At 45.3% G+C, this 21,107-nt stretch overlaps 1 protein-coding gene across 1 annotated transcript in view; it reads right to left on the reverse strand.

Annotated features, from left to right (window-relative positions):
• Nucleotides 1–10,522, reverse strand: part of T265_14828 (hypothetical protein) — a gene marked incomplete at both ends in the record, with an annotated part of 21,061 nt that extends 10,539 nt beyond the window's left edge. The window contains 4 exons of the mRNA XM_009175460.1: nucleotides 2,704–2,805; nucleotides 5,777–6,037; nucleotides 6,804–6,983; nucleotides 10,273–10,522. Of these exons, the coding sequence (XP_009173724.1) occupies nucleotides 2,704–2,805; nucleotides 5,777–6,037; nucleotides 6,804–6,983; nucleotides 10,273–10,521 (792 nt within the window). The remainder of the gene's footprint in view (nucleotides 1–2,703; nucleotides 2,806–5,776; nucleotides 6,038–6,803; nucleotides 6,984–10,272) is intronic.
• Nucleotides 10,523–21,107: the final 10,585 nt, after the last annotated feature.

The following is a 21,107-nucleotide window of genomic DNA, read 5'->3' on the forward strand; positions in this document are numbered from 1 at the left end:
CAAATGTGCTGCACAAATACCGCCTCGTGTTTTCGTCAGAACGACATTCAAAATGCCGTGTCCAGAATTTTCATCAAATTTATGTTATGCCAGCGAGAATACATCGACATCTTGAATATCGTCTCAAGTCAAACAAAGGCTGGTCATTGTGTAGTACACCAAGTTGAAAAATTATTTGTCTAGAAAGTGTTTAAATCGAATAGTTTGAGAGAGGATGATTTGGGTCTTGTGCTATGAAAGGATTTTGGTGAGTGGTGCTCGCGTATCCGCATTTCCATCCACTGAGAAAGGATTTTAACAAAGCCCCAGAAAAAATGAGGCTGCCGTAAGTACATCCAGCACAGCTCACACACTCTTCTGATAAAGCGAACAAATAAACAGTAATCTAAATTGAGAAGCTTCATATTAATCTCATGAAATGTTCTCATTTCTGAAGGCAACAGCGTAATATGTCACATAAAGGTGTCAGCGTGATCAATCTCGGTTATATGAAAAGGAGAACAGTCCGAAGCTTCTCTATGGATGCCCCTTTATGGAAACATTGTATATTATCTCGGGAGACAACGAATAAACGGCAATAAACGGAATAAACGGTGAATAGAAACTAGGAATGCAGAGTCTGCGCCGTAACCCAACCAGGGGTCTTGGATCACCAAAACGACTTGGAAATATTGTCGTTTCCCTGAAACCACGTTTACCAGCTACCATTGTAACCTTGAATACATAACAAACCTGGGTCCGTACAGAAATTTTCTAAGGTTTCCTTAGAGGAGTCAATCAGCCCTCTTCTCCAAGTGTGCAAGCCGACTTTCAGTCGAACACCTCGCGCGGTCGCCTAGTGGACAGTAGGTGACACTACGTTAATCACAAAATTTGGCGGGCTACAGCGAGAGCATCCCAAGCGATGAGAGTCTCTTGCCAACAGCATATGCATAACGAAGACGTTGAAGATGGCATCTTAAAACGGCTTTTCAAAATGTCACAACAAGTCGCAGCCCTGCTGCATACAAGGTGAGATTCAGTATCCAACTTCACCATGGTAACATTAGGTGCCTTATATCGGGATGCCATGTGGCGGTATCATCAGTAGGATGTATAGACTTTGTTGAATCACATATTGCATCCGCAGTGTCACGTAGTATATTCCGTTGTGTTTATATGATTTTGTGTACCATAGAGGTCAAACTTGGTTATGAACGTGAAGCGATGCTTACTAAAGAATATACATGCCCTGATCAAATGAAGTTTTTGTTCGGAACTGAAGATCACCAGCCGATTATTTGGTCCACAACACAATGAAGGTTGGATAAAGGCTACGAGAGTTTGTTGCAATGAGGCTTTTATTATTGTCCATATTTCAAGCTAGAAAGGAATTCCTTAACTTAAGCTCTACTGCATTGGGACACGTGCACAACCACAGCATTTCGCACCAGGGATTTTCTGGTCAACCCAGAATTGCCCTATCAGGTGGACACGAACTTGGGAATCTAGAGCTTATTCGTACAATCAAAGCAATTGCTTCCTCTCTACAAACAGCAGTCAGTCAGTCAGTCCAGCTTACACTCTCCTAATGAGGCCACCGAACTGACAGAAAAAGCACTATCACTCACCACTCCAGTGACAGAAATCGTAATTTGGTCGATATAATATGGATGGAATTAACTGCGGGACATACACAATAAAACGAGATCCCCCAATCTCCGATAAACTCAGCCAACCCACGGTAAAAACCTGTCTGGTATAAGGAACTGCTGATAACTGGGTAGCACTTAACTTCCGGATTTGGATGCTCCCACATCTAGTTAGTTTCAGGCTCGTATCAAAATTTGGCGTACTTAACTCATTCGCCACACCTATATTGGTTGAGGCGGCTGAACTCGGTGGAAGTAGCCGCGTTAAACTTTGTCCCAGGTGGATATGTTCGCCCGTCTATGCGACACATTCGAAAGCACGAAAAGACCAACAGATTTGAAAACTGTCATGTTAACGGAAGACATTTTCAAGCTCTTTCCGAATACTCCACACGGTGTCGGATGGAGACAGCGTGTGGGTTCAAATCGCTCATCGACGAAAATACAACTTCGACGTTGAAGCAGAGGTTTATCACAGCTGCTGAGAAGACATACTCAAGCTCATACACATATGCACACAGGTCATCCTCCTTGCTTAAACTGGGTGCAGTTAGCTATCAAGCTCCAAACCCCATTTTCTCGCTTGAGGAAATGAGTGAAACAGCAACCTGTTAGTAACACTAGTAGAAAGCAGTTACCAGTTTTCACCGTTTCGGCCGCTTCGGTAACTCAAAAGACCACTCGCTTATCTAGTGCATAAAGCTCTTCAGAGTTGGCTCAACGTTGCAGTGCACGTTATCTCGTATAATGACCCTTAAGTGGCTACCGTCTTGCCATCTTGCTTAATTCCGCCTAGTTCAATAAATATTTTTAACAACCAGTGCATCGAGTTATGCCGGTGCTGAAAGCTTTGTCCAAAAAGAGGAGCTCCGTTAGATGGCCAAAGCTGAAGGCCAACAGGTTATAAGTTTCAAAGCCTCCTGAATTACTCGGTAGTGAATTGCCATGCGCATCAAGACATTATCAATGAGGTTAAAAAACAATACCTAATAAGTATCAAGTTATTATACTCTCGCATAGCTAAGAAGCAAAGAAGACAGCCGGAAGCACTCGACACATGGGAAAAACTTACGTCTTTCAGCGGTTCCAGCGGTCGAATTTCTGGTTCTAGTATGGAGGAAGACAAGTGAATTTCATCACACTCGCGCAACATGGCGTCAATGGGATCACGGACCTATAATGAAAATAGTTAAGCCGAAAACCAGAAAATCGTGATTAAGCGGTTTTGACAACGGTGTGGCTAGTATTTGGGGCATCGTCGTAGGAACTGGTGAAATAGAGATGAAACAGAGGAGACAGGGTGGTTTCATTCATTTCCTTCAACAAACTCTGTTGTTAGAAAAACGTCCAGAAACAGTTTCTAACATCCATAATATCTTAATATTCTGTTGAGAAAACACCCTGAGAACGACTACCGCGAGTCAATTTTCCACTCGGAAAGTGCAGGCAAAATTATCCAGTCGACTTCGAAATACTACTTTCATGCGGTAATACTTAGAAAGACGTGAAACAACCCATTTTTGAGTGACTGACGGTTTTTCCTACTCGTTAGATTAAGCCGAAGAGATTGCGCTGTACTCATCGAAAAAAATCCCGAATTCATTGGCCAAAGCTGTGCTATAACATTCGGGTGACTCCCGTTATGGCTACTCCGTGGAACTGCTCATTCATTGCCAGGTGGAGGCAGTGCGTCTTGGTGAAGCACGACGGATCAATCATTAGGTACAACACCTAGTTCAAAACCTAGTTAAAGGAAACGTTCAATAAAAGGTCCATTACCACCAGGCTAGTTCTGGAGCGCAAACGCTTTGTGCTGTCATATCAACCTGAAGAGAAACTTGTACAGCTTTGTACAACGCGATATTTTCCGTGATATGCTAATAATGTTTATCTAACGGCCACTATCACCCGAACTGGTATGTGGCCACATAACGACCGGAAAAAGAAGTTTCTACGGCCTCGTTTCGGTCCTGGCTTTCAGCTGAGCAAAGGCCTGTAGTACGAAATACTATGAACGCTCCCTGTGTTTAGTACAAACAGGTAACAGAGTCTTCTCAAATCGGACCAACCGGTCCACGGGGTATCTGCAATTCCCGGAATGACCGATAGGTAGATACATACATTCAAGGTCAAGTGAATAACCGAAACTATCCCCAGTGCCATTGTACCGCGTATTCTCCTCATCTTAGACGTAATATGCAGTTGCTCCCCTGTAAAAACCATTCCAGCGGGAAAAAAGCCTTCCGGATGTGGTCTTCGTATTTCGGAACAGTTTCCTAACGACCTAAGAATTTATACAGCTCCGTCTCGTATTCGTATATCTAGAATGTTTCAGTTAGCTCTCCATAACTAGAAGTCCAGATGGTACGATGGTTAAGGCGCGAAATTCCTAACCGGAAGGTCCTGGAACCCAACTTTCGCATCTCGACTGCTCCAGTATAGGCCTGGGCAACCCAGTAGTATCTGGGTCCTCGTGCTTCCACTGGGTGGCATAGCAGCCAGGCACCGAAAGTGTGCTACAGCTGGACCTTTTCTCATAAGTGAGTAAACAAAATTCCTCATATATGGACTAACCATACGAATAAGCTTTCCTCCTCCCACTGAGCTTACAAATGAATGCAACCTCTTTACGGAGAACATTTTCTTCGACAGGTGCTTTGACAAAAGCTGCTGGTTCATAGTGTTGCAAATACCACAGCCCTATCGGTGACACATCCCAAGTTTGAGGCCAACTAGGAATGTGGAAAGATGGATGAGAGCAATTGGTTGCCTATGACTTATGTTATGCCTATTTCTTCGCTTACATCACCATTTCTTCAGGCCACGACGGGACCTTACCTCTCGAACCGTGTTTAGGAATTGCGTTCAGCAAATCTTAAACTGTGGGGTAGCTCTAACTGACCCACCTCGACCATATTTATTCCTTTCTCCCTAATTTCGACTTTAAGTCTTCAGATAACAATGAAAGCAATGATCGTTCAGCTGTAACATTCTTTCGGTGCCTAGCTGCCATGTAACCAGAAGGAAGCACGAGGGTCGAGATACTGCCAGTTTGCCCGGAAGTCAAGAGGCAGAGGTCGGACCTACCTGTCATTTATTTCGCGCTCTGACCACTGAGCCACCGGATAGCTACAATCCTAGATTCTAAGCGACAGACGTATGTACCGTAAAGTAACCGTGAGGATACCTGAATGGCTAGATGTGACTTCAGTGGAATAGTACGTATCTGCATGGTCATGCGAGTAAACTCGGACAGAACTAGATGAAGAAATACACTCATTTGCACACCACTCTGGTTTTGACGGGAGACTCACATGGAACCCAACTGAATCTCTCATTTATGATGTTTTTAAGCAACCTCATGAGTAGTGCATTACGTATATAACTAGAAAACTTTATTTATCCCTCAAGTCCTTATCCCTTCAAGAAATCCTCATTGCAAACAGGCCAAACTAAAGCGTCTTGCGAATGTTGGAGCAACCCAAATGTCAGGCTGCTCAAGCCCAGAGAAACGCAGTCGAAATGCAGAAGTAGAGCTGGAACCACGGACCTTCCAGTCAATAAGCTACAGCTTTAACCACTGAGCTACCCTGAGCTGATTGTCCAAGTCAATAGTCGGATTTCCGACCAACATGAACCGAGTGAGTAATCCCCAGTTGACGGTGCCTACAGAAACAGTGACTCAATAAGACAAATCACCTCATTTGTGCATACTTATCACAAACAGTTACCGAATTGGAGTTACAGCCCTACACAATAACCATGCATTGGGTGCTTCAGGGGGACAAGAACGTGGAAAAGTTCTCTACGTTCACATCAACTGACACTGTACCGAGATCACTGACATGTTGATGGCAGTCTAAGCGTCTAGAAATGGTAGTACCAGACCAGTCTTTGCGGGACGCTACACTTCGATAGAAAACGGTCGGTATGATGAGGATGTTTGTATATGGGACTCATGAACGAACGAACCAACTGCTCCATTGATTGGGTCCATTTCGGGGAATTCTTCGCCCATAAAACGGTTTATATCTGATCCTCAAATTTTAAGATATTACAAACCTAGTTCCAGAGTCCGTGTTCTAAATAAGGGTTCACAAAGGATAGAATGCACGAAAATTCGAGGACAAGAACATAATACATACCTGATGGTGAAATGAAGCGATCAGCGCACGGGCATCTGTCCTTGATACATTGTCTTCCTCTTCGGCGACCTCCGCCCGACAATATACGCATTCCAGCTTTCCCGGATTATCCAAACTTATCAGACGATCCACCTCCAAGTCGGTGTAAGTGGTGGCACAAGAAACACAGCGAAAACTAGCCCTGCTCGTGGTCTGACGTTGTTCTGCCTCAAGACGTCGCCGCATCTGATCTAGTCGGTACTTGACCACATTGACAAACAACTTCAAAAGATAAGATAGCCAATACTCAAGGTGTTAACATATCCATAAAGCGATAGGTATTTGGATATCGGCGAGAAGGAATTCACTAATGTAACCAGAGTACAGGAACGTATACGGAATGCGGAATAAACTAATGTGGTACACATACGTATAGACGTCCTTATCAATTTGACCTTGGTTGATTCTGTCGAGCGTGGGCTCCTCTACAAGGGCATTTTTGACGCCTTAGTAAGTTTGCCACCCAGGGCCTCTATCCGTATCGCGCTAGCGCCAGCTGAAGGGTGGTTAGTAGCACCATGCCTCCTAATGGGAAATAAGTCAAAACGGCGGAACGGGGCCTGTTTAATGATCCGAATAACGATGTACGTTGTTCAGTGAATGAACGAACCTGGCTTTGCAGCCAATCGGGTTTGTATATAAGTTGCATCCTAACAAAACAAACAAGGAAGTTTGATAAGATGTACTTTGGAGTGGATAGATAAGGGTTCTCAGAGATCTTGCAGACCAGATACTCAAAAGCCAGTGAAATCAACACTGGACTAAATGGCTGAAAGTCTAACCAAAGGCACCAGTAGATACAATACGGGATATTCACTTATACTCGCGCAACCGACAGCCGAGCAAAATAGAATTATTCATCGCATAAAAAGCTTCCCTACATAGCCATGAAGTGGCTTCAGTCCAACTTGGCTTGTGTAAGTGCAACGTATGGAGGAACGACGGGTTCAACGTCAGCTACGAAACCCAAAAGTTAACTTATAATTACCTTATAATCAATAAAATAGTGCGTAATCTTGGTGGTTTTCCCCTCCGCATCCGTCTCCAGTTGGAGCTTCGATTTGATGAATTGGTCGGTTTTGAGTGTATGCAAGTACTGTCTCAGTTGCTTCTTTTCGAACCGTAGGCGTTCGCACAGATCGTCCTCTTTCATTATAGTATTCCTCACCTGAGATAGGAGACGAAGTAAGTGGTTTAAGTGGAACTTTGGTAGATCCCCAGAGTTGTGCTATATGAACACAACGCGTGTAGTGAGTTGAAAAGGATGAAATTTCTATTCACAACTGGCAGCAGAAGCGGGTTATCACAGAAACCAGTAACAGAAGACAGACGAGTAAACTGCAGTTCAATTTTGTAAACTGTGTAATGTAAATACTATAGTCGTATGATTGCGGGTATGTATAAGTCTCATCCATCAACTCGGATCATTGAAAGACTTCCAACCTAATTGCTGTGCCAAGTGGTCAAGGGAATTGTGGTCACCAGACATCCAGCCCCATTGACTACTTACGCTGACTAATTTCGTCAAGGGATTGAATCAATCCACATACTCAATGTGCTAGGAAGTTCAACTCTTACATTTCTCAGTGGGTATGCATCAGATGAGTGCACTGTATACAAGAGTGGGCCTGAGTTATTGTAATGGGAAAAAACGAATCGTTTAACTGCAGCACCAGTTCCATTAATAGCTGACACGCAACCAAAAGGAAGCACGAGGGCCGAGACACTGCAAAGTTTTCTGAACCCAAGCAATGGGAGAGTCAGGATCATCCAGTCCCAGTAGGCTATATCGAGCTCTACGATGAAAAGCTATGATATACACTAGCCAGGCTCTGTAAATATCAACTTCCAAAAGAGACCACTTTTAGCTGCTCCTTGAAACTGCTGAATTATTGAAGTTACTGAATTACGGCCCTCCAGAATTAATCGAAAAAACCATCCTAATATTCTGTTTCTCAGTGTTCTGTGATTATACGAACACATTTATATTTCAAGTCTTACCCACTTTCATACGTAATACGGCATTTGTCCTATTCAACTGCACCACCTAGTGGTTCGTCGGCCTATTGGCCTGACCAAGACTTTAATCTACAGTCACCAAGACATAACTCGTGACCTCCGTAAAAAAACAAGCACTTAATCATGTTTACCTGAAAATGACTGTTCACTATGGGGAATCCCGAGAAGTTGTAAAATTCACCCATGACCTTGAAATGGGTGCGATTCCCAATTAACAGGCAGTCAGGCAGTCTGAGTACTAGCAATTCTGTGGCGAAATAGCGCTGCGATTACATGTCAAATTCTAAACCACCAACTTCGTTTTCCAACCAGATTGTGACATTGCAATAAATCATTGGCACGCCCACCACAGCATAGTCAGAAGAACTATTTGGAGATTGTCAGCACGCACCCAGACATGAAAAAAGCACATGTACAGAGAATGACGCATCCCCAAGGTCATCACAGCAACATACAAACAGCGGAGTGGGGCCGAAAGTGCTCACGACCGTAACACAACCATTCGCTGTACAGAACGAACAAGTGAAAGACCATAACTGGTCGTTTAGTCATCCTATACATTTGCTCAGAAGCTCTGTCCTGAAAATACAGCCGTATCCCGAGTTCCCTGTCTTTTCCTTACTGCGTAGTCTGGCAGGCTCATTGCAGGCTAGCAGCCAAGCTCAGAAGCTCTGTCCTGAAAATACAGCCGTATCCCGAGTTCCCTGTCTTTTCCTTACTGCGTAGTCTGGCAGGCTCATTGCAGGCATAGCAGCCAAATCTAGCAGTGCAACCAGTGCTTCTTTTCCCTCACCTTTCGGGTATACGTGGCTATAAATTTTTCTAATGAGCTGGTCACACACCTCTTACCAGTTTGTGTGATATCGGACTCCAGGATATACATCCTGGGTATCCGGGAGTAAGGAAGACTAAGCCCACGGATCGGGTAAGTTGTTATTGGTTAAATATCTAAGTAGATATCTGTCTCACGCCTAAACACGGGCCAGAAGTAACCACAAACTGAAGGGCTGTATCGTCGAGCTTAGTTTCATGGCTTGTTTCCAATAAAGATTTTTACCGAGTTCAAGCACATCACCATCATCTAGTCTCAAATGACATGTATGCGCATTCGGTAGCCGGAACTTTCTCGAATCGATCTTTTAAGCTCACCATCCACTTCCTATTAGACATTTAGGCCCGACAGGTATGCTGTTTTGATTTGTTATATGTACAACGATTTTCAACCCACTGTGGATTTTGTGACCCAGGGGCTTACGGAAATTTTCAACTACCTGTTTACAGGCCTGAGGACAAAACGAAAAGATTGCAGAAGAACTGGATAATGTTAGATCCCCAACCAATATTGTTGTGAAACCAATTCGGTGAACAAAACAAATAAAGGTAGAAAGATCGACCTATTTAAGCCCCTGTATAGTTTCCAGTTTCGACAACCCTATTTAAGATTAATCGGATAGTGCTAGAGGTTCAAATATACATGCTTAAAATTCATCAAACTGTGAGTGGACTTTCGCTTGAGTGACAAAACCGGAGCCAAGTACACTTACGTCGATTGAGCTAGAGCCAGGTAGTTTGCTAAGGAGTAGAGCAGAGATATCTGCTTTAACTTTTACGGTAGTTACCCCATTGATGCGCTACGAATAAGTACCGTTTTATACGCTTAACTTCGAGAGCCAAATAGAACAGTGGATAAGGTGTGGACTACTAGGCGAGGGCCCGTGGTCCGAAACGACCTCGACCATTCGAACGATTCCATCAAGGATTCAGCAACTGGTAAAAACTTCCGCCCTTGTGTTCTTGTCAGATTGTGTGACAGCTGTGCAATGAACGGATGTCCGTGGTGATGATTTGATGTTAAAAAACACCATGTGCTGCTGAACGCAACGAGTAGCTTCACACAACGGTTAACCCGTAGCACAATGTAAACCTGTCATCAGCCGATAAGACAAAGCCAAACACCTACTACAACGACTAGCTTCAAGAAGAACGAAGTACATTGTTCGGGCTACATCACCAGCGCGGCCATGAGGCAGACCAGTTGCCTTTAGATTTATGACCAAACACAATAGGAATAAAGTTTGATTTTCCAACTACGTATGACAAAATAACACCAATAAAATGGAACGGTACAACGAATAACCAACCGGCGCTGGTTGTGACTAACGTTGCCCAAAAACAACGTATCGAAAATCCCGAGGAAGTCTTTCACCAGAGAGAAGTCCAGCCATCCCATCCATAAAAACTGTTCAGTATGATGATCAACCCGAAAAATTCATCAAGTGTAATAGGGCTATTTGGTCTACCCTGGGTAACAGTCTCACTAGACTGCACTTATTTCAAGCTAAAGACATGCAGAACGAGTATAGGGAAGGAGTAACTGACACAATCGGGGACAGAACAACGGAACACAAGTTCCGTTGCAATGCAAAGTTGGAACTCACAAGCATATCCACAATCAGCGAATGCTCCCTTGAATAAAACGTCCTCACTATTGAACGCACCAATTTCTTCAAGCAAGCTGGTAGCTTGCTCGAGGGTTTCTGAATGTTGTTGTTATCCGGCAATGGCCTCGGGACTGCAGAAAGTGGGCGTTTAGCCGGAATATGGTTGACAATAGAAGGAGCTGGGTGTTTGTGTACATTTGGCTGCGACCACTGGCTTCCTTCTGTCAGTGGGCGTTGTGGCGACGAAGTCTTGGCAACGCAAACAATAAACAATAAAACGGAAACAGTCGAAACAAAGTATGACACAGAGGTCTGGCTTGTTTAATTCGATGGGAAAAAAACAGTATACGTTTAGTAGATGACGGTGTGCTCACCGATAAGTATGAGGCAATACGCCCAGTGTTGGAAAGAAGAACGGAACTGGTTCCCATCGTTTACAGTATGGTTACCAGGTGTGTCTAGGAAACATTTCCTCTTCAACTCTAAGGGCTTTTTTTATTGTTCGGCCATAAATCGTGTAACCAGGAACACGAAATAGTGTCTCAGTGATGACAAGGAATAGAACAAGGGGATGATATCCAGTTCGCTGGAGTTAACGAGTGGAAGTAGATATTCAAGACACGAACTTTGATGCAGCAAATTCACTCACTGCGTGGTAAAGCCATAGCTATCAGGGTCACTCACCGTTGTTTGTCCCATCCCCGGATCTCCATGAAAGGAACGGCAGTTATCAACGCCAGTGCGTTGAACGGCAGGGACTTTCATGTTTCGTCGTCAAGTCATAGACTGAACACAGCTTTTCAAGCTGTTCGGCCCATCATCCCAGTCGACTATTTTGTGAGTGAATTAATGAGCCGCCTCTTCCACTTATGATTTCACTGACCATTGCTTTGCTAAGGCCAGTCCGTCGTATTTGTTGATATAGGGCACGGCTGTCTTCGGTAACAAAGGTCTTCTCCATCTCCCGAGCTTTCGATGTCCACCAGAGCTTTCGGACTTTCCTTATACTCTTCACTGTTTGGCGTTCGAGGGGTCGGCATCCACCGTCGTACTCGTTGCCTTCTGGTAAGGATTTCCTGGCATCAGCTATGGATAGTAGTCAACCACATCGTGGTCTTGTGGTCGGCTCGGAGAATTCGGACAGACAGCAGTGAACGCCGCTAGCATTTTGCCATGCTTCATCCGTGTGCTCACTACCAGTACAGTATTGGTTCAATGTGGAGAATAGTTGGGCTATCTTATAACGATACTGTTGAGGTATGGTAGTTTTTCGAAGATGGTGGATTGGCATGCTTTTTGCTGACTTGCGAGGGCCTGAGGGAAAACGAACTGGCTAGAAACAGTTGATGATCAGCACACGATCGGAGGAGTCGCTCTCCATTGCCCGTGCGACGAGCATCAACTCCGAACTGAGTACCCAAATGTGATTCTAAGGAGCTCAGACGAATTGTGGATTCATATCACCAGCAAGGACCACAATATCGGGGCTTTTCGCTTCACGAATGAGCCCGGATAACGCTCGACAGAAGGTATCCTTCTCATCTCAGAACTGGAGTCCGTTGGGACATAAACCGACACAACAAACAGACGCCACTTTTTATGTCGAGAGACGTTGAGCTCGACTGAGCCGGAAAACCGGACAGCGGAAAGATCCAAATGAGCGAAGCAAGTTCAGCTCTGGGGCCGAGCGCAGCTCCCATACCATATATTCCACGATTCATCGCTTCTAAATGGGGGGGTGAAGGAATGTGAAAGACGAGTTTGTCCTTGGCGTTCTGAGATGCATAACCATACTTGTTTTTTATGCGCATTTCAGAGTCACAGTATTCACCAATTTCAAGGGAGTAGAAGGTTTAAGTGAGCATTGCCTTTTGGTCAATTTGACACAGAGTGCGGGCGTTAAAAGCTCCTACATGCAAAGGATGTGGATTTAGCAAGGCATTTTGTAATTCGTTAATGGGCAGCGTGCAGCCTAAGGCCACTCGGCCAAATAACTGAAAGTCAAATGGCCGAACAACAATCGATTGTTTGATAGAGTCGGGGGGGACATAGGCGAAAACAGGACTGTGCGGGAACGTGATACTTCCTGGTTGCCCGGGCCGAGGGATTTGGTTGAGGAACCCCACCTTGAGCCTTGGACTCAAGCGCCTGACCCAAAAGGCAGCGGGGGTGGTGTATGGTTTTGTTCGGGGACCCTGCCTTTACCCTCTGACACAAAAGTCTGATGCGTGAGGCAGCATCAGCCAGTGAGTTTTTTGGGACCCTGCCCGAAGCTGACTACTCAGTAATACGGGGTACCGCTGCTTTCCGTCTGACTGCTCCTCTTTGAAATTTCTGGCATGGTTGCACTTTATAGAACGAAGTTCCAACCAGTGTAACCCGTGGAAACATTGCAGCATTCAAGCCCCACCACCAAGTCAAGGTGGCAACCTGAGGTAGCTTTAGCACTCAAATCATCATCATCATCATCGACTGACAGACATCAGTGTTCAACATCGATGCTTCACTGCCGACTCAAAGACACTATTTACAACACATTGAGCGGCAGGCTAAGAACTCATTTTGTTGTTGTTCCTAGGGATGAGTGCGCAAGTTGGTAGACCGCTCAGGCTCAATAGGGTAGTCGTCTTCGAATAAAAATCAAAAGGAACGAAGAACGGCTAATCCCTCCTACACCAATGTGCAGACCACAGACGCAATAAAAGCGACGTACGTACAACAGACCCACGATTTTAGTCCTGGATTGCTAAGATGATCCCAGCGTTTTTGCTGCATCTGCGGAGTTCGCGTCAGCGTCGAAGAAACGAGGTCGTAGTTGCGGGTCCATTGTGTTCTTAGACAAGTAAATTCAGACGTTTAGAAAGAGTCCGAGAACGAGTAAGAACAGAGTCCAGGTTTTCGAGGGTAAGCAATGTTTTACTTGTCTAAGAACAAGTGTACATGAGCTGAAATGTACATACAAAAGTTCAGTACGAGTATATATGGTAAGTATAAGAATAAGCACACAAAAATCACGACACACTTGGCACCCATGCTTCCTTCTGGTGACATGGTGCCAAGGCACCGAAATGGTACCACAACTGAACCTTCTTTTGTCTTTTAAGATCATGCTCCTGGACATGCAGACACTGAGCACACCATCTACAATCCAGGGGAGGCACTCGAAGTTGTGGGACGTTTTACTCGTTTTGGAAGTTGTACTAGTTCTCATTGTAGTGTGACAAATGATGTCCATGCACAAATCTCCAAGGCCCGGCTAATTTGAGATACCTATGGCGTCAAAGTGTGTGTGCCCCTGAATCTCACTAGACGTGTCCATCAGGCTACAGCGCGGGCTGTTTTGCTGTATGGCTGTGGGACTTGAACTGTTCGAGCGGCGGAACTGAGACGTTTTCAGGTGTTCAACAATCGTTGTCTCTTAAGGGTTGGTGTCGGCGGTTCCATAATGGGGTAGTTAAAAAGCGAGCTTTCGGTTGTGCAACGGGGATTTCCATTGAAGAATGTGTCCAGCACCAGAAGCTGAGTACACCGAACCATCGTTTGCCGAAGAGAGTGCTGTCTCCCATGTTTAACTCAGAGTGGCGGAAGCAGAGAGATGGCCAACGCCTGACCTGGCAGAGGGTTATGAGAGTGATTACGAAACGTTTGGGTGCTGTCGGTCGACACACCTTCCAGGATGGGGACCGCCTGATCCCCACTGTACCTGGTTGAAGACACTCCAGGATATGACTGCTAATCGATGCCAATGGTGTTCATGTTGTCAATTTCTGTCCAGATTGCTTAATTGAATGTCCGGAGGCGTAGGCACCTCGGAATGATTGTGGTGATACATCACTTTGTCCCTTTCCCATCCACCACAATAGGGCTTACAAATAAATTATGGTTGTACAGCAGAGAAGCACCAGTGTTCAACACTTATGTCATGATATCCAAAATGATTACCAGCGGAAACCAGCGCTGTTCTCCGTGTCTAGTTCGGAGTTCGTTAAACCTAGGGGTGGACAGAATTTGACACTGCAGAAGGGAATGAAGAATACTACGAAACGTTTGGGCTATTCGCCTTCCGGGATGAAGTTCATGTTATCTCACCTGTGCTTGACTGGAGCCACTGAATGATATGCTGGCTAACCAATGTCAGTGACGTTCATCTTGTCAGTTTCGATCCTGATTGTCTGACTGAGTGTTGAGGTGTAGACATATCAGATGTTGTGGTGGACTGGCCCTAAGTGCCCCGTCCCGTCATATTTCTTCCTCCTTCGCAGTATAAGGCTTCATTCAAATGAATCGTTGCAGGACGGTGAAAATCGAGTGTTGTATACTGGTATGGCTGTCAATGACGATGGTGATGATACAGCTACGCACAGGCGTTACCTTATGAGCAGCATCAGACCCTAGTTTTGAAAGTATTTCAAACGTAATGAATAATACGCCGCCGGTCACAGTCAAACGTTGGGCGATCAGGTTGTACGGGTTTTGAGGCCGACCTTTTCCAGACCGTCATTTCTCGGATGAAAGGCAGTATCGCTGCCTGGTCGCCTGAAGGAAACGCTTCAACCAATTAGTGAATTCGACTGTGAGATGGAGAGAGCAGGACACCGTGACTGTGGTATTGTCTATCTTGCCAATTATGATCTCCTTGGCATCGATTGGATCGATCGCTTGCATCTTTCAACACTGCCGATCGAAAACTTACGGTCATCAATACCAACAGGAGGGGAGCCAATATATTTTGATGGACTATCGCCCCGATCACCGAAGATGGACCGTTGGAGTCGTCCTCAAAAGTATAGGTCAGGTGATTTAAGGGCGTCCAGGTGGAATCATTGATATAGAAACGGCATGTCAATCAACTACGGTCGATTGAGCACCTGATCCCCGAATCGGGAGAACAGTCACCAGACAACCTCTGCTTGAAACCTTTGATCTCCCAAGATCAACGCCAGTAGCCACTGCTTCACATGTACCGTCCAGGACGGTTAAATTGCTGCAACCGAGACGCCGCACCGGTCACGCCAGATGACTGACGGGACCTTTCCAACCTGACCCGCGCCGACAGTCTTCCGGTGAATATTAAAAGGGCGAAATATCAAGGTCAGATTCCTGAAAGTAAACCCAGAACGCGCAGAACCTAATCCAACCCTAAAATTGCATCATTATCATTATCATCATCATCATCATCCTAAAGCTCCACCAAAATCTCAATAGGAAAGCCGGCAAGCATCCAGACCAATCAAGCATTCAAACAATACAGCAAAAACCTGGATCGACGAAAGTTAATTTCAAAACAACGTGAGATGCCTTGCCAGTGTTGCACTCGCACGCACTCATCTGTTCGCAACAAAGCTGTTGTATTCCTTATCGGTGAGTCTTTTTCCGGCACTAGGCACTGGAGCGGGAACAGCAGTCAGATAAAACACGACCATCGGAATAACAGTACTCAGGTCCGACCACTACAATTGTGAATACGGAGTAAGCCAATCGGGTGGGATGGCTCAGTGGTTAGAGAGCGAATTTACTGAAGGTCCGTGGTCCAAACCCGACTTCTGCCTCTCGACTTTCCCTGCCTAGGCCTGGGCAACCTGGCAGGATCTCAGCCCCTGTGCTTCCTTCGGGAGGCAGGGCATCTAGGTGTTACAGTTGAACGATTTTTTTAACCGGGTGACCTACAGCCCCTCATTAGGACTGAAAACTACAAGCGCTTAGGAGACGTGAAATATAACCCTTGCGTGGCCATGAATGCCACAGCGCCTACGGGCACCACATGTCCCCTGGAGACTCTCCATCGATAGGATCAAGCGCCAGGCGCAGGGCTGAAGAGAGCGCAACCATCGGCCATAAGACGCGTTAGAGCCCCGATAGTGGATGCTTCAATTTGCATATGCCTTGCTACGGAAGAATGTGACTGACGAGTCAGGGAGTTTGGAGACAGATGATAGAAGCCCATCCTTCATGGCAAGATGGGAATAATTTTTTAAACAGGAATTTCCGCCGACTAGCCCCATGGAGAAGGTCTTTACGGGAACAATCGGATGTGGCTCATGAGTATCAGGTTTCAGATACATCACGAGAGAACATAGGTATTCGTGGTCCAAGACCGGTGTATTCTAGCATCCAAAAGCAAGCCATTTTCCAGCATGCACCTCCGAGTACCGTTAATATAACGCCGGTGTTCTTCCCACATACTTCTGAATCATACGAATGACGCTGAAGTGGCCGTACGTAGAATAAAGTACCCATCGTTTTCCACCCACAGAAGTTGTCGTGAACCTCTACCTTTGGAGAATTACTGTTCCCTGGTGTTACCCTATCGTGCATACTACATGTACAGTTGTGATTCTCGACCCGTTTGGTCCTTGGTTTGCTGTTCCGTTCATTATGGTGTATCAAGATATACGGTAGCTTGTAACAGTCCATCATAGGGACCGATTAAAATTACCACAACCCCATTCATGAAACAACTATTGGGGAATCCACGATGTCACGAGAGTGTAGTATGAACCTATGAGAGCACCAGGGGACATTCATTATCTCAGGGCAGAGGTTCACAGCAATTTCTGCGGATAGAAGATGAGGGAAGATCATTGGCCGAAGCCCAATGAGCAAGTTTGCGGATCACCAATAGTTACATATAAATCATTCAAACTGACACAGACTATATGCTACAATAGGATCACCATTGCCAGTCTAGAAGCACCAGACCAGAACAGGTCGGTTCCGATTGGCTCAAAGTCTGGCTAACCAGGGTCACCAATCAGGGCCCTGTGACCGGTTCGACCTTACACTCAACTAATCGATGTTCACCTGTTTCAGTAGATGCGTGCACGACTTGGAAGACGAAGGTTCACAGACTCCGATCAGGTGATATAGTATCAGCTCACCTTTTTGGAGGGAGAATGCCTTTGTTATGCATGGTGAAAAGGGACCAGAAAACATCATGAGGATAGATGCCAAAAAAGATTTAGGCATCTGGGTCTCCTCAAACTTGTCCTTCGCATTACACCATGAGAAATCGGCCCAAAAGGCATTCGCCGTTTTACGGATGATCCGACGCACCTTCTCCCGTATTACTCGCATGGACTTCCAAATACTCTATGGGGCCTACGTCAGACCGCTCCTGGAGTACGCCAACCAAGTTGTCTACTCAGGACGCACGAAAGACGTCCCCCTCGTTGAGCGTGTCTTTAAAGCACTATTAGACATTTATTTATGCGGATCCTCGCGCTGGCGAGCATACTGCCCCGCGCTGAGAACATAAAGAGCAGTGCTACACCCTTTTTTCACTTGTGCCTTTCAGGTGAACGACAGCCACTGACCGACAAGAACAAAACCGACCCGGGATGGGCGGGCAAAAGCCTCGATCCTGTGTATCAATCCGTGAAAAAACGGCTGAATCTTCCTATCTGAGATATTGGATCCGGAGCTTCGAACAACGCAAGTTCACGGATTCAGGGGTTAATACACAGATCGTGGCTTTCGCCCAGGATTCTCGGGCTGTGGTTGTTCTTGTTATTTAGCAGCCTTCGTTCACCTGAAAGGCACAAGCGAAACAAGAATGTAGCACTGCCCCTTACGTTCTAAGCAGGAGGCAATAAGCTTGCCAGCACGATGACTCGTCTAAGGAAGTGTCTAAAAGTGCTTTGAACTGGATGCTAGTTGCAGCATGGAAAACGATGGGAATATTATTCTTCACGCCGGCTACCCTAAATAAGAAAATTTGTCGCCAAATAAAAATGTGGGCTCAGAGTATTGAAGTCTTCTTATCATGTCCTCGTGGTTTGTTGGGTGGGTCGGTGGCGAGAAGCATGTTGACCAAACCTAGCTCAAACAGAAACTGACTATTAGGTATTCTCGGAGGTGTCAATACCGCAGGGTGAAATAGGTCCAGCACTGCGATTTGCGCTTCATAGTTAGCGGAGTTGAGGTCGATAACCATCATCGTGGCAGCTTGTCGGATACGCCCAGTGAGGGTTATGTCGTTAATGCGTCCTGCGTAGACAACTTAGCTGCTATTTTTAGGGAGCTGTCCAACGTAGGCATCGCTAACTGTCTGAGCCTTTCGCGAATGATACGAGGAAACGGGCCCTGAATCATTTGCAGGACAGGTATTCGTTTTGAGACTATTTCCCATGGTGTCGTGAGGGGGAATGTTTGAAGATAGCCATATAGCGCAGTCGTTTCGGCATCAATCCTCGTGCTGTCCGCCAGTCCTCTATGCCCAACCAAGCCGTTTGGCGTGTCCCGACGGAACGACGTGTATGCATACTCTTCGTCGTTCAGAGGAACGAATATTTTTATTTTATTTTGCGTGTTTTAAGGCGGCAATGGCTATAGATTAGCTTAAGTGCAAACGGTTCATAAATAAACAAACGCTTCTCCATCCTTCAGAATTTTCATGATGTTTTGGACAATTTGGCACATAGGAAATGAAGATCCATTTATTGGAGCGCGTGCTTACGCATTTAATTTTATGTTTACCTTCCCAAATTATAGGTGTCCCATTGCAACATACGCATCTATACCCAGAACACATCTCCTATGCATCACGCGAAAGAATCAGTGCAAACATCCATCCTAAATAATATGTTGTGATAAACTCGAGCGAAAATTTATTCAGCATAAATATTTACTAGGAAAAGGCACATATTGGAGGCTATAACGATAAGAGCTGGACCAAGCCCAACCCAAGAAAATGGGTAAAAAATGCGGTTGGTTATATGCCAGTCAAACGCAGATGACCACTGGATTGTCTTTTTGCGCGTATGACAACCCCTATTCACTTAGAGGAAGGAGGGAGCCATTGATGCAGGTCGATTGAGTTAAAGTAGGCCAAGAGCAGACAAATTCCAGACCCTACTCGAGTGGGGTAAAGAAAAACGCACAGTTAATATCTGTGGCCTCGAAATATGGCCTACAAGATAACGGTGGTATGGTATGCACGCACGTCTCCTCTCGGAAAAATGTCGTGAAGGGAGTTTTTAAATGTTCACCAAATCTCTCGGAATCGCCTTACCATTTATTCCACTGATATCTTGCAGTTACAGTACATTATTCATTAATTTGAACTTTGCAATTACCCGCGTTACTTCTGTCCCTATTCGTGAACCCCTCTCCACATTTGTGTCTAGTGCATTCGTATAAACTGGCGTTTGTTTGTTCCTGAAACTTCACTTGCCAGCCATTTAATGACAACTTATGCACGTGTGTCCTATCCCACTTGGGGGCCGGCTTTACTCCTTTGGTTTGTACTGTTACAGTCCAAATGAACTCTTTGTTGCGGACGCGTATCTACTGTCGAAATTTGTGAATTTTGTAAAATCTTAGCTTATACTCTGTTTTTCCTTCTCGGAGTTTCTGATATTACGTTTCGCTCGAAGATACCATTTGACTGTAACAAAACCCAACAAATTTCTTCGTCTTGTTTGAAGTAAAACATACCAACGGTTGGAATCATTGCGAACGAAACCGCCCTCCACGAATTCGCTGAATATTTTGACACTGTGAATGAAACGGTTGCAATGCGTGTTAATTTGACGCCGGATTCTTGTACCTTAGTTTTCGCGTAGCATAGGAAGCTTCAAGAACTGCTCGGCTTTAAGAATGTCGGGTTCGGTGAGAAGTTAAAATCCAACGAACCTCCCCAGCGGCACGCAGCAAAACTGAAATAGCCAAAGTCGAGGGCAAGCAGTACTCACTGGATGAAATCTGGGAACCAGTAGCCTCAAACGACCGGCCAGCGCAGTAACTGAATCCCTGTAAGATAAGTGAAAGACTCCTAGTATATTCTGATAGCAGTGGACAATCATCTAAAGCGCCGAAACCGGTAGTTTGTCTTACTTTGATGACAGCTAATGTGGAACAACCCAGGTAGAAATACCATATATTGATGGTAGTCCGAACCATCACTTGTGTGTCGTGCTCCAGGTTGAGAGCAAGGTGTAGGATGCTAGTCAGGGCCCCTGTATTTTGTCCCCAGTTGTCACGGCGACGCGAATTCTGCTGTTGCAGTGTGACTTTCTGGTAACGAGTGGCGTGATCCAGGGCTTGGGGGATTCCACGCAATCTTTTCGGTCAACCTCATTGTTGCTTGCTCTTTATCTCTGGACAGTCATGTTAGAAAGGTTCCTCCTCTTAAGGATGATTGTCGTGCCGGTTGTCAAGACATCGTTGGGGAAAATCAAGGAGCATAGCCCTTCTCTGTCCATTACCCCATATCCGAGGCAACTAAGATCACTAGTGCCGCACCTATACCTTATTCAAGCCTCTCGTAGATGCCCCCACGATCAATTCTACTGGACTTCTGTACCTTTCAGTGCAAAGAAACACAACAACACCAACATGCGTCAGTGAACTGGCCCAGAAGACGTGCCCGGATCATGTGGCAAAATATTTTGCTTTTTACAATTAAAAAAGTTAACCTGTAGCAACAATTTTGATACAGTTCACGGTAATACCTACGTTTTGCCGCTACTTCAGATGTCTGTATTGAAACAAGCCACCAACACCTGCCTTCAGTGAACCAAGGTGCGTTGATTTTGAACAGTTAACTTTTGTCCTTTTATTACATTTTGTTTTATCCTTGCTTTTCATTCTTTAATTAGTTTGCATAATCCATGAATGACGACGCCAAGTCACTCAGGTTCTGCAACTGTTTCCACAAGCAACCAGAAGGTAGATGTGTAGCTACAAGCAAAATTTGGTTATCGGGACTCAAGCGCTGGAATGCGTTTGACGAGCTTGTGGGTCAACCGTGTGGTTACTGTAACGCTACGTTAACATGGTGGCTGCAAGCCGTAAAAAGCGTGCTTAGAAGCAGTTAAACGAAGACCCAATAA

Source organism: Opisthorchis viverrini, assembly GCF_000715545.1.
Source record: "Opisthorchis viverrini unplaced genomic scaffold opera_v5_276, whole genome shotgun sequence".
NCBI classification, from domain to species: domain Eukaryota; kingdom Metazoa; phylum Platyhelminthes; class Trematoda; order Opisthorchiida; family Opisthorchiidae; genus Opisthorchis; species Opisthorchis viverrini.